Source organism: Dermacentor variabilis, chromosome 1 (assembly GCF_050947875.1).
Source record: "Dermacentor variabilis isolate Ectoservices chromosome 1, ASM5094787v1, whole genome shotgun sequence".
Taxonomy (NCBI): Eukaryota; Metazoa; Arthropoda; class Arachnida; order Ixodida; family Ixodidae; genus Dermacentor; species Dermacentor variabilis.
The window spans coordinates 161209690-161227530 of record NC_134568.1 but is presented as its reverse complement, the minus strand read 5'-3'; the positions used below and the strand labels follow the sequence as shown (position 1 = coordinate 161227530).

General features: G+C 40.8%; 1 protein-coding gene across 2 annotated transcripts in view; it reads right to left on the bottom strand.

Moving 5' to 3' along the window:
* mdy (diacylglycerol O-acyltransferase) overlaps positions 1-17841 on the bottom strand; it is a 255316-nt gene that overhangs the window by 56442 nt on the left and 181033 nt on the right. For both annotated transcript variants that reach the window (XM_075698769.1, XM_075698760.1), the window contains 4 exons: positions 13716-13799; positions 7904-8007; positions 4193-4273; positions 80-124 (listed from right to left, as the gene is read on the bottom strand). In XM_075698769.1, coding sequence (XP_075554884.1) covers positions 80-124; positions 4193-4273; positions 7904-8007; positions 13716-13799 — 314 coding nt within the window. The remainder of the gene's footprint in view (positions 1-79; positions 125-4192; positions 4274-7903; positions 8008-13715; positions 13800-17841) is intronic.

Genomic DNA, 17841 nt, shown 5'->3' with positions numbered 1-17841 from the left:
TTCATAAACATTTAAAACTCAATTGCCCTTCCAGTGCACTAGAGATACAAAAAAGACACAGGAAGAGCAGAGTGCTCACCGCCAGCTTAAGGAGCCTTTCAAGCATTGCAGGGAAATTCATCTCCTGAAAGATAAACAACAGCCTTATTAAATTGTGGTACTCTCGTGTACTTCTAAACAGAGTCAGGCATACTGAATATAAGGTGTCTTCAAAAATGCTAGTCACGTAGCCCATACTCCTGAATACAATGAGCAAAACAAGAACAAGGTAAAAGCGGGAGCCAACATTTCAACAAGTGAACTTGTCTTCAAGTTCACTTGTCGAAACATTGGCTCCCGCTTTTACCTTGTTTTTGTTTTGCTAATCGTTTTGAATCCCCCCCCCCCATCTCCTGCTTCCCCGTATTTTCCCTATACTCCTGAATACAGAGACATAAACAACATACAACATTGCATATGAATTTCAAGTAAGCCAGTCAAGCAAGACATCTTACATAGGCTCTTGTTTTCTCCACATTCGTAAGCACCTTTCCTCAGAAAGCAAGAAAGTCGCCATGAGACCTTTCCACATTTTCATGGGCAATGACAATTATCCAGCATAGATATAGAAAGATAAGCTCATTTTTTATCAACCATATCAGCTTCAGAATTGAGTGATGTGTAGCCTTGTATACTCAGCCTTGCTTACATGCAAAATTTTCTATAAATATGAAAAAGAGAAAAAGAAAGAAAGACCATTTCACATTGCATGATGGCAAGGTGTGAATGCAAAAGCAAGCATGCAAACTGAACTCTGTGGCAACTAATACAGTGTTGTGCTCTACGACAAACTTTCATTTTATAGGCTCATGTAGACATACGTACAGCACTAGAGTAACAGCAACACGTCAAAGGTAAACTAATACCAATGATGGTTATGCAGCTATAACAATGCCTCTGCTCTGTATTGTAAACCAATAAAAATAAGCCTGGTATTTCTCTATGCGTGGTGGTCCATGCAGTGCTTACATTGCAATATGTCCAGTTCCAATGTAAATAAATTAGAAAATTCTGAGCATGTTTTTCGCACAGCAAGAACACTAGATTTTTGGTTTGCTTCGAATTATACTTTATGTTTTCATAACATATATGTTGTATTCAAATAACATCACTGTCATGACTGGTGCTGACAACCCATTAGACTAAAGTAAGTACGCCATGATGTTGTTGGTTTGTAACTAGGTATGTAGCAAATGTGTGTATATTGGCAATATTTTAGTGAGAGTGCAAGCGACTCCCATCAAGGCAGTGACCATGACAGTGGGCACTCTGGAAAGAAACAGATGTGTTCGAAAGTATAGGCATATGCAAAAATAAACCAGAGTGAAAAATGAAGACACAGCACAAGGTTAAAGTTATGCTCTGAAACAGTTGGCCAGAAAGGAAACAGGTTCTCTTCAGTGCTTCGAGTGGGTAGAGTTCGTAGTTATATTTTTCAACAATTAATTTTTGTGCTGAGCAGTAGCACAAAAAGTAAAAAAACAAAATGTATTTTTATGACATTTGTATTCTTGCTATACAGGACAATCGGTTTGCATGTTCTTTTTACCTCTTTCATCACTTAGCTTTCTGGTATCAAGGATTAATATGCATAGTCACGAGCAAAAGCTTGGAGACCAAAGATGCCAATCTTGTTTTTTTCCAGCTTGGGCGTTGTGGCTGATATCAAGAGTGAATGCATATGAGTGCGTTTGACCAATACAGCATATTAAACCAATTCCAGGCCATAGAGCTGCTCTAGAAGATATAATTTTTTGCTGATACCATGGTCTTCAAACTTTTGCTCACGACTGTACATGGTGCATGACTGGCTACACTCAACATGACCAGTTGACAGAATTCATGTTCCTTTACCTGCTCACATTTGACTGCTCAGATTGTAAATTACTGACAGCACTGTTAAAAAAATGTGCACAGCTTGCACTAGTGGTGCAAGGCTGGAGTCAACAGTGGAGCTTGTGATCACCTAACTTTTACGTGGCTTGCCTAAGTTGTTTGTAGGTTTTGCGAGGTTATGCTAGGTTTTGCTAAGTTGTTGGTAGGCTTGGCTAAGTCATTTCTAGGTTTTGCAAGGTTATGCTAGGTTTTGCTACGTTGTTGTCTCGGCGGGCTTGATGCTGGAAGTTTTCGAGCAGTCACAGGCTGGGATCACTTTCTCAGCGACGTCGAGTGCTCAGGCACCAACTCTAGCGTTCCCTGGACTGAAATTCGGGATCATCGACTAGGCGTCGCCTCTTCTCAGTCGCAGCTTCGGCGTGCAGTGTTCCGGATCAGCTGGGTGGCGACGTATCGCTTCTCGCTTGGCAGTACGGTGCTTTTCCTGGTAAGCCGCTTCTTCTTTGGGTGTCTGGACTTTCTTCGGTCTTCCTATGGCAGCAGCACGTATGCATGGAGTAGAGGAGGCGAGAGGTGTGTCGCCGCGCTGGCTATTCCGAGCTTTTACTTGCCTGTGACATCGCAACTCCGCCCTAAGCACGTGGGGTGCGAGGAGGTTACACGGCTTGGTGCTCTCGCAGGTGGCTGCTAGGCAATGCGAGGTGGCACACAGCTGGGCTGAGTTTCCTGGTAATGCTACACAGCAATACTAAAAGCTTAAACAGCTCTGCTGTTAAAGCTGACCTCTGCCATATTTTCAGGAAAGCATATTTTTTGGCACAATATGCAATTTCGGTTGAACAGTGCATGGGAGTGATTGCAAGAAACACCAGCACGAAACAAATGGCTGCAGTTGTGCGAAATAGCCCTGCAGCACAGTCAAGGTGTTTGCAGAAAGCAAAGCAGAAGATGGCTTGCTCTGTTTCTATTCATTTATACAAATATAACACAGATGCATCACGGGTGATTGCAACCTATAAATGCACCCCGCTGGTAAATCCAAGAGTGGTTTAATGAAAGTTCATTTCAGAATGAGTCCTGCTCATTTTTCTTTTCTTATTTATCAGCTACACACTAAATTTTTCTAGCTGTAGTTTGAACTATTTCTATAATTAAAGACTTGGAAGAACATTAAAGTCAGGATGTTTTGCCTTAACTGCCTGCAAAAAAAGAAAGCATGCAGATCCAACGCAATGTTACAATGTAAATGACAGAAAGCTTGTTTGAGTTAGGTAGCAGCAGTAATGGATGGCACATGCAGTCTTGTTGCCTGTAGCTGTATAGCTGCACCACAACGATGAAGATGATGTATGATGCGTGTCAAGGAAAGAATGGTGACTAGAGGTGTGTGCACAGAGAAGTACAACACACATGTAAATACATTTAGGGCTTTTATATACCTCTCTTGTCACAGTGGCACATGCCCATTCTGGGGGATGGCCAAGAATGGACATGTACCCACTGGCTCATACTCAATGGTTAAATAAAAAAAAAGTAAATCAAAGAATCCATTGAATATTATGTGCTGCTCCACTAAGATATCTGTGTGCTTTAGAGCTACCTGTGAGCTGACATTAAATGCACATGGTTTATTTCATGATTTATTGTTTGATTATGCAGAACAGAAGTGCGCTCACTGGCACTACTTTGTTGATCTACATTCAGTGCTATATAAGTCGTCTATTTGGCAAGAAACTTGTGTACTTGGACCTAACCCCGGGGGGGGGGGGGGGGGAGTAGGCAAAGAAAGCTTTGGTTTAAACTGCACTGCAAGAGATTGTGAGCTATGCATCGCAACAACTGTGAAAACATATTTAGCTATTGCGCAATACAGAAGCTACAAGCATTGCGATCATCAGATGCGAGTGAGCAGTTGAAGACATTTAAGTGGTACCTACTAATCTAATAATTGAAGGGGAAATCAGACATCCACCCATTCGTAGCAATCGCTACAAAGGAAACCCATATGGGTTCCTCAAAAGAAAAGCCTTACAGTTGAAAAATTCGTCCTGGTCCGGGATGACTCTACGGGTTTCTGCAGAACCATTACGTCAATACCTACTAATCTCACACCTCATATTTAACTGGCTAAATCGATTAGAAACAATTCGAAATCATGAGAAACTGGAAAAAAAGCTCTCTTATTAGGTAGGCATTTGCCAAAAATCTCATTATGCTGGTCACATACATTTAAACCTCGTGCTCAAGGAAAGAGTGAAGAAGATAAGCTTTAGAATTCCCCGAGTTTGAATAATATCAACCTGGATCATTTAATTACCTGAAAAGGCTTCAGTGAGTTTTCCATAATGGGTACTATCCACTGCTGGGCCAAGGCCAGGATCAGTTGCAACAGCAATAACTTGGAGACAAGAAAAAAGGTACACATGATTAAAATAAACTCAAGCTGTACTGCATGACTGATTAATAAGGCTTTATTTATAATACACATTTTGCTTGCTCCCAAAATGGCATCTGCAGTGAAACAGGTGGTATACTGGCATGTCAGGCTGGTCATTTCAGTGAACATGACCTAATTTCCTCGAAGTGTTCACGGCACATTTGCTTACCAGAAATCCTAAAACTAGCACCAACATAGGTGTCGCCCATATTACAGATATCACATTTCAGGCACCTTGAGAAAAGTGCAAACTGTATGTACAGAATAGATGTTTCAATATCTTGCACAAATGATAAGGGTCTGCTATAAAAAAAAATTCTGGTTTTCTTTAAAATTAATGTTTCTTTTCAGAAAAGTGACAAATGTACATATATACACATATGTGCTGAGATGCAACATCTGACATTACAAATAAGCAAGTATATGGCTAAGGACATGACTTGACACAATCTGTTTTATTGATCTCTTGATGAGAAAATTGCTCTTATATGACCTCCCAGGCTGAAATTAACATTTATTTACAAGTTACCTTGTTGAAGCATTGCCTCCAGCTGTGGCTTCCCTTGTTCAACCACCACTGATCACTTCAAGTCTCAATCTTCCTATGAACAATTTTTCTTGCTTTAACATATAATCTTCAGCCACTATAGACTGCATTTCCCGCCATTCCCTTGGCGTTCATTCTTACTATAACAGACAACTAGTTATCAGCTCTATGCATTGCATGATTTAACAGTTGCGCTTTTATTGCAATAGCAATTATATATGGACGCTCCAGCAACACTTGCAGCATCAGCATCATGTCCCCGACTGTGTGTGTATGTCTGCATTACAAACACACATACTGCTTTGGCCACTGGCAGCCCACATGGGGATGCAAAAGAGAATGCAGAACTGGCGTTCTGTATACACCACACACAATATTCCTCTGTTGAACATGCCGAATGCCCCCCACCCCACTCCTCCAAAAAGATAAAGCACTTTGCAGCATGGCCACAATGTTTCACGAGACAGTGGCCACAGAATATCTGATGGCATAAACGTATCTGCAGGGAAAATTACCTATGTCAATGTGTCTGTCATCTTGTTGCATGGCGAGACTGAAGGCTGCCTGCTGAGTGCACTTCGGTATGTCCATAATATGTCGCAACACCTCATACAACCTCTCTCTTACAGCATTAAACAATAGCACTAAGCAATAAGTGTAACTCCAGCAGCATTACCTCCACAGATCTACCACTATTGCTAGACAGAGCAGATACCAGTTGTTTATTTATTCATTTATTTATTGTATTCGTTCAGCATATTTTGCTGCAGCAATATGGCATTACAACAGAACAGGAAAAACACGTGTATGAATGTCCTATCACCACAAGACTAAATATACCAACTCTCCAAAGAAATAACAATTTAAAGAGAATACTAAGAGAAAGAAGCTATGACAACTATTACATGATTTTTCAAGTTATTACAAACATTTTCAAGAATAATATACAACAAATGATCACAAGGAAAATAAAGCATGGTCTAATTAACAATCTTCTACAACATGACTTTGAAAGAAGCAGGGTAATAATAATAATATTTGGGGTTTTACGTGCCAAAACCACTTTCTGATTATGAGGCACGCCGTAGTGGAGGACTCCGGAAATTTTGACCACCTGGGGTTCTTTAACGTGCACCTAAATCTAAGCACACGGGTGTTTTCGCATTTCGCCCCCATCCAAATGCGGCCGCCGTGGCCGGGATTCGATCCCGCGACCTCGTGCTCAGCAGCCCAACACCATAGCCACTGAGCAACCACGGCGGGTAAAGAAGCAGGGTTTCGATAATTATTAACGCACTGGGGTAATTGGTCCCCCCATGCTACTATAGTTCTTGAGAAAAAAGATGCCTGAAAAACAGAAGTGCAGCAAGATATGTCATGTATTTTCCAATCATGGTCACGGTGTGCAAAAAGGAAGTATGGTGGTAGAATATACAGTGCTCGGGTCATTCGAATTTTGTGAAAATACTACACATTGTCTCCGGTTTCATATGATGTCAGATTTTTTAGAAGTAACCAACCTAAACGAGCCTTGATACTAGGCACACTGCTGTGAAAATGATAATCATGTGTCATGAACCTCGTGGCTCAGTTCTGGACACAGTCCAGCATATTGACACGATTAATGGGTCTGTAGGTCCCATGCTGCACGTGTACTCCAGTATGGGTCGTATGTTCGTAAAGAATTTCTTTAACCTTAAGAGTGTTAAAAAGAAATTTCAACATCTTAAATGCTTTTGCAGTCGTACGCTGCATATGCCTTGTCCATACGAAGTAAAAAATATACATGCCCAAATATTTGAACTCTAATACCCTTTCAATGGGCATTGTGTCCAGAAAGTAAGTAGCCATGACTGCAGTGCGCCTGTGTGTGAACAAAATGACATGCCATTTTGCAGTGTTTAAAGTCATATTCCATTTTATACACCAGCACTTTATCGATTTCAGGTCTTCCTGAAGGTGGTAACTATCTGACAAACTATTTACGGCACAGTAAGCTACACAATTGTCAATGTACAATCGACTTTGCATATTAGTAAGTCTTGAACAATGCCGTTAATATAAACCAGGGATAATTGTAAGATGATTTCAATTTATTTCCTCTTAATCTCGTTTAAAAGTACCAGAAGGTTGCATCTGCTCTCTAATCAATACTGCAGTTCTATCCTTTCGTCTTTCATTGCTTGTTCTGCATTGCTTAGCTTCCCCTCAAGTTTCTTTGTTATCCTCCAAGTTTTGGCCTCATCAGTTACTATTGGCAGAATGCACTGAGAATATGTATGTAAAGTACACTTCTTTTCAGTGGTACCAGTAAGCTGCCGTTCATGGCTTGGGTGCACCTTCCGAATGTTCTTCAACCTAGTTTTATTCATCTTCAAATTTTCTTCTCATGATCTGGATCCCCAGTACCTACTTGACATCGAGAAACACACACCTTTACTGCTTTGAGAGGCTGACAACCCTGCGAGCAATCCCTTATCTCTCCCTTTTCTTAGCTATTTATTGCAATCTGTTCTCCTTGGCTAAAGAGTCATGTGTTTCTACTGTTTAGCTTTGGCGTCTGAGTGAACAAAGCTATTCACAGCTCTACAGTAGTGATGGCAATGTGGCAGCATTGTGTTTACGGGGTCATTCATTGGGAACATGGTCCCGACACTTGACACAACTTGTTCAACTTTAAAGTTCTGCTCACATGCTAGACGTATTAATTTTTTCTTGGAAGATTTATTTTTCACTTATCATGAAAGCAATGCTTGTTAAGAAGCTGCCTTTCTTTTTGGCTTACTGAAAGCACTCGGCAATCAGAAATGGATATAGAGAGACAACCTAGGTGAACAGGTAAGTCATATCAGCAAGAAACGTAATGCAAGACAGAAAAAGATAAAGAAGACTTAATGCACATATTTCTTTCTTTTGTCGCTCCCATATGTCTTGCAGCACATTTTTTGCAAATGTTTAAGATGTCACTCTTTCTTTTTTTCTGCAGAAGTACTGCCACTGCTATGGTCTAAATGGTTGCATGAAAGTTAATTGAATTAACTCACAGATTCCAGAAAACGGCGAAACAGGAAGCGCTTCCTTATTCTTGATGACCGTGGGAAGTTGAGCTCATAGCAGAGGGTTGGCACAAAAATGAAATAATAAATATCTGCAAAAATAGGATAAAGCATCTGCCATTAATGAACTCTAGATGTTCCATATAGTACTCAGTAATCTTATAATAGTTAACACAGTCACACTTTGACAAAGACAACTATAATCTGCATTAATGTAACAGCTCAGAAAGGCTCAAAAGAAGGCAGATGTAGATCAGGACGTAGAACAGGCCATCCAGTTTTACATGGGTCTTCATTAATCTTATTCCACTATCGTTAGGCTAATTCAAGCTGAACCACATAACCCAAGCCAGAGTGCTACTGCTAATTTTAGGTTCTTTTAATTGGTTGTCACAATACTGTTACATAGCAAATGTAAGCTTGTAAAGTGAGCCAGGATGCTTAAAGGGCCCCTAAACCACCATCGGCTCAAAAATATGTTACATAGTGGCAGATGTGTGCCAGTATACAATGAACTTACAGCTGCAAGAATTTTTTGAAATGATTCCATAATAGCAAAGTTACAAGTACTAGATAAACGACTATGCAGCCGCTGCAGTTTCTTGCTCGCCTTCACTACCCTCCCTACTAGCACCCTTCTCCACACTGAGTGATCTTACTAACTCAATGTACTGCAACAAAAGCTACAGGTCACATCAACACCCCAGAAGAAATACTCCTCCATTGTTCACCCCTAATCACCCTCCATGTAATGCTGACTGAATAGAACTTTCATAAAAGATTCAGTGGCGCACAATGGGCAAGCCCCCCTCCATTCTAAGAACAAAAAGCCATCTCTCGTTCTGTTGGCACTATTGTCCCTCATTGAACGACTAATTGACAGCTTTTCACCTAGTCGACGTCATGCACAGCACCCTGGTGGAATCGCAATGTGCAAGGGAGAGATCAGAAAAGCGAGGAGAGAAGCACGGGATTGTTTTTTTAAATTTGTCTCTTCCCTGTTGTGTAGGGTGGTGTCATGTCTGTGAAGGGTAGGGTGATCGTCATTGTATACCATACGCAATGTTAGTGTTTATTTAAAATATGCAAATAAATGTCAGAAGTGGTTTAGGGGCCCTTTAAGTAGAAAGTTCAGACTCTTGTATCATGTGTAATTTTATGTTAATAAAATATCGGCAGATCGCCAATTTTCTTTACAAAATGAAGCTTGACTAGGGGAGTTTAAGTGTACACACCCACAAAAATGACACATATGGCTATGAGTTCATTTAGATGCACAAATTAAAATGTTCATCTCTGCATAAGCATTGTACTGTGCCAAAAGGCTAATGAAGAAGAGCACCTCTATTCTACTATATGCAAGTCATAAGCTGAATACTTGTGAAGGCTTATAGCATCACTGGGAAAAAATGTGCATGCCTTGTGCCTTATATGGCCTGCTCAGAAACTGTGCTACTTTGAAAACTTGAGGTTCATTCATGAGATGGATCATTGCTCTCTAAAATGGCAACAATGTCCTCCAAAAATGGCCTCCTCCTGTGCCGTAGCCTCAGTTTGCAGCAGTATTCATTCAACGTGCATTACAAAAAGGCGAGTCTCAATGGTACGTAGCACCGATGGTTGAAGTTGAAACCGCTAACGCAGGAGCCTAGACATTTCCATCCTAGCTTTCCCGTTTCTCTTCCTGATTAGAATTATCAACATTACTTTTGTTTTGCACAAGCAATCTAACATGCATCTTCAAAATAAGAAGATACTGTATGTTTTTGTGTGTTTTACCAATTTGTGAATGAGTTTTGAGGTGGCAAGTTCCCATATTAAGGCAGTTTAGGGAAATGAGCCCAGGGAACTCAGCGAGAATTCGTCTCACACTTGCCAGCTGAGCAGTTGCATTTCTTTAATGGCTATGAATGATGGTTGCTATGAATGAGAAAGTTCAACTAAGCCTAATGAAACTTTTGTACAGTCCTCATGACATGTATCAGAACAGAACAAACATAGAAGTCCTCCTTGCAATTTCCAAGCTATAGTGGAGCTGAGGGGCAAATGCCAGTTATTTTGAGCATCTATCAGCACTATCTCTCCGGACTGCAAATGTGGTTTTCCACCCTTCTGTATTTACCGTTCCCAACGAGTTAGTCTGTTACAGGTTGCCTTTGGGACAAAGATTTTTTTGTTTAAACTGGAACAATGCCAAGAGGGTATTGCTCAAACACTAAAGACACTTTGAACACTCAAAATGCCAAAACCCCTACATTCTTATAAAGTGATGACCGTGAATATTTGTCTGGGTGCAAAGGCACCTGGGCCCAAGTGTTCCTGCCAGCGCAGAATGTTCTCCGTCCTAGGCATGTCTTCATAGGCTTAGGCATGTCTCCAGCAAACAATAGCTTACGCAGGTGCCCAGATGTCAGTACAGTGGTGCACTTGACAAGCTCTGCATTACCAACCAAGTGCATGTGTGCTTCGGCTAGTAGTGGCTTCCCTTTTGCGGTAACAGCTTCCCTGAAAGGGTATAAAGAGCTAGTAACTTTCACAGTTGAGATAGCTGTAGTGTAGTGGCGTCGGTACGATGCCGGTCGAGGGAAGGCCTATGGAGCAGGCATAAGGGTCGTGGCGCGGAGCGCCGCAGAAGAAAGGACGACTGCCTTTTACGAGGACCAAACAAAGACAGTTTATTTTAGCAAAGAGGAAAGAGAACATGGCGCAGCACAATGTTGGGCACGGCGTAGCACTAGCGATCAACACATTTTGAAACCGAAACACAAGATATAACAAGAGCCTTTGCCTTTGAGCAGACTGCTCTTCTCGTAACCACGCAAATAAATGTTTATTTATTTATTTTATTTATTTATTTATTCGGTATACCTACATCGCCTGTACGGCATTATTGTAGGGGGGTTAAAATACAGGTGGTCACAATGGAAACATATTCAGCAATATCAAAAGAATACATCAGTAAATACAACATAGTTGTAGCAATGTTCAATTTTTCTCACGCCATCTCAAACCTGTTCAAACCTTATGTGGTGATCGGCCCGGTACAACTCCTGCCTGCTGTGCTGATGCTACTTCCAAGGCTGAGGAGCCCTTAATAACAGTTCACTAATAAATGTATCGTTTTTTTTATAAAATGAATGTTGAGATATAGCTCAATTTAGCCTTCACCCTCGGTGTCCAGTGAAAATCATCTACTGATGTAGGTTTTCGTTCTTTAGTTTTTCATATGTGAAATATATCAAGCAATTTCCAATCCCAATATACTGTTGTGCAAATATTCAAAATTTATTATACGATCGAGTTGAACAGTTGCACGCTACGACTAATGTCTCAATGTCAGTGGCAACTATATGGAAAAATAGTGCAAGGTGTATAGTTCATGATGCCATGGTGTATGTTTTTGGGGGGGGGGGCAATAAAGTTTCCGTATGAAAATAAATGACGAAACTTAATTCGGAACATTCCTCGTAGTTATCGAGGAGCCTTGCGAAGAGTTTTCTATATATATAATTCACGTGACTTGCTGAGTTAATACGTGCTTACTGTAAAATAAATAGCTCATAAGCGTATAAAAACATAAGCTAATTAAGAAACTTTACATATAAGTGATAAAACATATATATTAGCACTATCTAAGGTTGTGCAGCTGTATTCAGGCAGCTACAGAGGCTCTGTAGTGCTGTGGCACAGTCATTGCCATACCTGATCATGGAGGTGCACTTCCATAAGTGGCCTCACGCTTGGAAAGGGCTTGTCCATATAGTGACAGAAGGTTCACAAGTGGCAGTAAATGGATGCTGGCTGGGTTAATGATACGTACGAATGTACGAACGTACGAATGTAGAACACGTAATTGCCAATTCGTAATTTAAGTATTGCCTACACGGCCTAGAAAGCCTTGCAGTAACATGCTCACGAGCAAGCCTCTGAACTTTCCATCAAATGATTCAGGTTGAAAGTGAGGCGCATGTTGCATAAACGCACTGGTTTCTTCACCTCTAAAAGGTGTGTAGCAGTAATGGCAATGGCCTCGTGCTCCGTGGTGACCTTGTAACAGGCCACACATTCCTAACTGCCAGCGAACAAAATTCACCCCAACTGACCTGGCACAGCATACTTGCATGTCTTACCTGCTGATCTCTTTACACCACAATAATACTGCAGCTAACCACGTAAAAAGCTGCAAAGTCCTCTGCAGAAGTTGTTATACAATGTACTCCAAATATGCAGCCCATTCAGAGCTATATCAGTGTAACTACGCACTTGAAATTTCCGGAGACATTGGCACACCTTTGAATAACCATTAGATTGGGTTTGAGCAAGGTTTTAATAATAAAGTGGCAAGCTTTAGAATATATCGGCACTGGCTTCTGCGCATCCTTCCCATTATGATGAGTAAAATAGATTTCATCCTCGACTTTTTGTTGGCTGATGCAGTAATACTGAAGCACATAGAGAGGTTGCAAGTGTTTGCGGTCAATGCTGGAAGACAAGTTAGAACAGGTGACCTACTCAATGCCATGGAAGAGCCATGCCAGCAATGCGATCTCCTTTTAACATTCTCCAGTTACGATGGACATCTAAAATAAAAAGAAATCTTTTTCTGTCCTAGGTGTAGTCATATCACAGATATTATGAATATGTGCTGCAACAGTAGGGCTCATAATAAGCCACTTTGCTCAATTCTGCTTTACCACAGGATAACATGTTTGCAATGCATAGGAATAAATATTACAAATCAGTCATTTCTTGGGATGCTTGAAATTCAGCCATGATACAGTGTGTAAGCACGACTAAACAAGGACGTAGAAAGAAACAGATTCATCACATCTAGGTGAGCTTGTTCATTTGCACTTTGCACAACCAGCAAGGCTTTTGCACAGAGACAAGCTGTATGTTACATTGGCCCATCAAGGCTTTTATGACCAACAACAGTGCTTTTCCTTCAGCTTAGCATACTTTATTAGTGAATGCCCCTTAATGCAGCTGATAACCAGTGGTACACACTGTGCCCGGGTGCTGCCAGCCATGCATTTTGGCTCTGTCTGGTTTCAGCTCTATGAACTACCATATCTTCTAGAATACTGTCTGCAGCCTATACAAAGTTGAAGAGTTGGAATTTTGTAGGGTGTGAACTATACATAATTTTATTTCTGACCATTGGAGGTGCGCTTGAAGAAAACGAGGACACACTATGACTGAACTTTTGCACAAGACCTTGTATATGCGCAAAAGATAGTTGTAAAATGCACACTATATTTATACAAGACTTGATATATGCACAAAACATGGGAACAGTTGTGGTGGCACCAAAAAGGTGAAGAGCCTTCATGACGTTGTTCAAGCTCAGTGTTGTCGAGAGTGTGCAAGAACTCAAAATTCTGAAGGCGACAAAGAAATTGAGGAGCTGTTTGTAATATCTGACATGCCTGACTTGTTTTGTTGTAACAGCCCAAACAAAAGTAGTCTTGATGGTCTATTGACTTCTATATGCTTTTACTGGTTGACAATAAAAGTTCTGCTTACCTACTGTTATATTGTTAGCAGACAAGCTAGGAAACCCCATTTTAAGTCAAAGTTTCTCCCTGCAACCTATACAGCAGGTGCAGGCTATCTAAAAAAAAAAAAAACTAAGCCCAAATTGGCCCCTGCAGAATGTACATTATGAGCGGACTATAGTCCAGAATATACGGTACTTGCAACAAATGGTCTATATAACTATGTAGCAGAATAGTATCGAAAACACATCATTCCAAGAAATTGAAAATTAAAATTCATTTGTATGTAAAGTGAATCTTACCATACAGGTTCAAATTATCAGGGTAGATGACAAACTTTGTCATGTGGCCATTGGTGGTGCGTCCATTCACACTCTGGGTTATCTCTGAAAATGCATGAGCTCAAGTGTGTATTCAAAAATGCATGAATAGAAGCTTTAGAAACCATGCCCTGCCTCCACATGCCTATACACATGCCTACAATGCATTCTGCGAAAGCCTGCTAATATTTTTTCAAACTCATGTACTAGCACAACCCCTGCAAATAGTTTCTGCCTGCATTCTTGAATCTGTATATTGTTCCAGCATGTTCCACTTAGAATACAGATTCTCGACTCGCATCACATTACTCACCATCACAATAACTTGCCGTTGTTACATTTATTTGCAATATTTTCATAATTTGCAAAATACAAAGTAATGGCATGACCCGCCGTGGTGACATAGTGGCTTTGGTGTTTTACTGCTAATTCCGAGATCGCGGGATCCAATCTCGGCCGCATTTCGATGTGAGCAAAATGCAAGATCATAAAGATATACAGAGATCATAAATATATACAGGGTGTCCCAAGTAACTATCATGCACCAAGACTAAAAAAAAAAAGAGCACTTGCATTACTTGAACAAAACTCAGTGCATATTGTTTCCAGTACAGTGGAGTAGCCGCCAGTCATTTTTTCGTTACTGAGATTTAACTAGGTAAATGTAATAATTTTCTAACTTTAGATGTACTATCCTAAATATCAAAGTGTCAATGAGGCATTTGTAGGCACAGCCAACGAACATCTAACTGAGGTATTTTCAGCGACATACTAATTGCATAGTAATCTTTTCCGACTAATAAATAAACCCTGTGAGATATGAAAAATACCACGTGACTGCGCTCCCACCCGCATCATAAAGCAACACCCTTGAACATGTTCCCTCCGAGTTAGCCAGAACGAAATAAAGGAAATAAAGAAAAACACTGTGATCGAGTTAGTGCCTTATCTGCTGCGCCCAGCCTGAAGCAACATGTCACATTTGGTGTTAGTTGCAAACAAGCTGTGATAGTTGTCTTAGTGTAAATAAAGTGCAAGGATCATTTTTTTTTTTTTGCCCCCAAACCTATCACCAAAAAAGCGAATTGACAACGTCAGTGCAAAGGTATAAAGGTTCGTTTTGTTTTGTTCCAGTCACCATGTCTCTCTAATGAGCAGAAGGATAACATGATCCTTGCCTTGAGAGCTGCAAATGGCAACAAGAGGAAGGCCGCAAATATATATCAGTCATGGAAGTGTGGCGGTAGACCAAACGCATCAACTATCATCAGATATTATGAAAACCCGAGACAATTATGGCCTCAAACCCTCATGCTAGTGTGCGGGACGTGGCTGCCCTGGTACTGATTTCTAAGTCATCACTTAGGAGGATTCTAAATGACTCAGCCTTTCATCCATACCACATTAACCAGCACGAATGTTTGGAAGATAGGGGCCTGCAGAATCGTCTAGATTTCTCAAACTTGGTCCTCACAAAAGCCGATGAGTCATTGAACTTTTTTAGCAACGTTATATGCACAGATGAAGCCGATTTTCAGAGAACTGCCAAGGTAAATTTCCATAATGCACACTACTGGAGTGACTATAATGCACCCTGGGTAAAGTGCAATCGGCACCAGTAGCAGTGGTCGTTCAATGTGGGGTGCGGAATTTACGCCGGTGCTACAATTAGTCCCATCTTCTTTGATCACACACTGACTGGACAGTGTTACATGAACGAAATCCTTGAAGGAGGGTTGGATGAGTTTCTCAGCGAAGTCTTGCTGTCACGTCTTTCACTTCTGTGGTATCAGCAAGATGGGACGCCCGCACACAGCAGCAGCCGAGCACAAAACTGGCTGGCTGCGACTTTTCATGTGCTATAGATTGGAAGGCACGGGCCTGTAAACTGACCGGCTAGTTCACCTGACCTCTCTCCACTCGATTTCTTTCTTTGGGATTATGTGCTTACATGATCGAGACGGATGTCAGATTAGCTCAAGACAAGGATAATGCATGTCTGCCACAGAATTCCAACATTGGTCATCAAGAAAGCCACAGAAGATGTGATAAAGCGGACTTAGTACAGCGGGTCCTCTTCTGCAGATAGGCAGTAGCCTATCTGCAGAAGAGGACCTATTCAAACACGTCGCCTACATGGCAGCTGGTGTTCAACAGCCCTTACGAATTCACAGATTATAAGGGCACACTATTATCTTGTTTCTTTTTTTTCTTTTTTTTTTTTGCAGACGTCCCGGTTGCCAATTTGGCTCATTTAGAAGTGGTACATTTACTTTTTTGAACACATCAGTCTTTTCTTCTCTTTACATGAGGGTCACTTCTCGGTCTGTTTACTTCACTTTTACGTTTTTGTCGTATGAGGCTGTTTTGCAGCACCGTATACACTCTCATGAAAAATAAAACCATCACTTTAATTTGGCTTTCATGCAAAGCAAATTTCTGACGCGAAATATAGCTGCATTGCACTCTTTCGATGTGATGATCAGAGCGGTGCTTTGGCTGTGTTATCAAGGGGCTTTTGTTATCAGTGTGGTCAGCCGGCCTTGAGATGGATAATAAGCGTGACGTAGAAATGAGAGGAAGGAATAGCTGTGAAGGTGCGAAACCTGCTGTTGGTACTCCTTCTGTACCATTATCAAGGTGATGAGCTTTCTCTTTGGGTTTGCGACACACAAAGCAATTGTGTTCAATCAGCATATCTGAGGGCGCTGCTTTATGACGCGGGTGGGAGCGCAGCCACGGGGTATTTTTCATATTTCATGGGGTTTCTTTACCAGTTGAAGAAAAAAAAAAATAGTACACAATTAGTATATGTCATGGAAAATACCATATTTCCATTGGCTGTGCTTACAGATGCCTCATTGACACTTTGATAATTATGACACTACTTCTCCAGTTAGATAATTGCAATTACCTGATTAAATCTTAGTAATGAAAAAAATACTGACAGTTACTCCACTGTACTAAAAACAATATGCACTATGTCTTCTTCAAGTAACGCAACTGCTCTTTTTTTAAGTCTTGGCACATGATAGTTGGGACTCCATGTATAAATCACTCAGTAACCAAAATGATGCCAAACCAGAATCACTCGAAATCAGAATCAACAGCAGCCATGTGCAGCAGTGCTTAGAATTGGACTCAAGGTAAAAAAAAAACTATAATAAATAAAACGAGATAGGGAGAGGCTGCAGTTTCTCTGGAAAGGCAAAGCAGTATTAGTGATAGCGAAGTATACGACAATTGCACGAAGGAAGATTACATTACCGACAGACGCCAGATTCTTGGTGATGCGAGAGGACTCTGGCTGTGAAATTGGACTGTTTCCTACCATGAGGTCTCGTGAATAGTATTAAACTAGTATTCTCAATAAGGATTTACCCTCTCCATGCACAGTAACAGCTGCATAAACAGCATGCAAGCATTTGTTCTGGGTACCTAAACAGGGCATGTACCTACATATCACCCAACATACCAAATCAATTATCAACGTATCCAGTCATAAATTTTGGGGGTTAATTTTTGTGTCAGCTGAATCAGCAACCCACAATGCAACTTTTCCATCACAATTTAAACACAATGAAAAGACTGGATACAGGAAGGATGCATACAGCATTGTGGGCTGGAGCTTTTCACAAGGTTGAGCATTTGCCCAGTAGCAATTTTCCTGTTTCAGCATGTTTCTGTGAAATAACAAATAGCTCCGATTTCCTTCGCAGATATCATCCAAACGTCTCAAATAGCCATCTTAAACACAAGGACAAGGCACAAATCCTGAAACATAGACAAGGACTTTAGCAGATCCACCCAAAATGTTAGTAAAAAATTCGTAAGAGTAAACCACAAATGGCTGAAAGCTAAGACATCCAAGCACAATCTTAACTTGATGCTAGAATTTTCACAGACGTCATTCAAGGCTGCAGATATTTCCGTAAATTCTCTGCTTTAAGAAGGTCTTTTTGATGGATACCACACAGTACCCACCTGCTCCCACAGTGTTCACTGCAACTTTGTTAATTACAGGCTTTATGGTTCTATCACAAAATTATTGAGGCTCTCTCTAGTATCTACATTAGGTCTACCCACTACTTGAAAAGTCACCTTGATA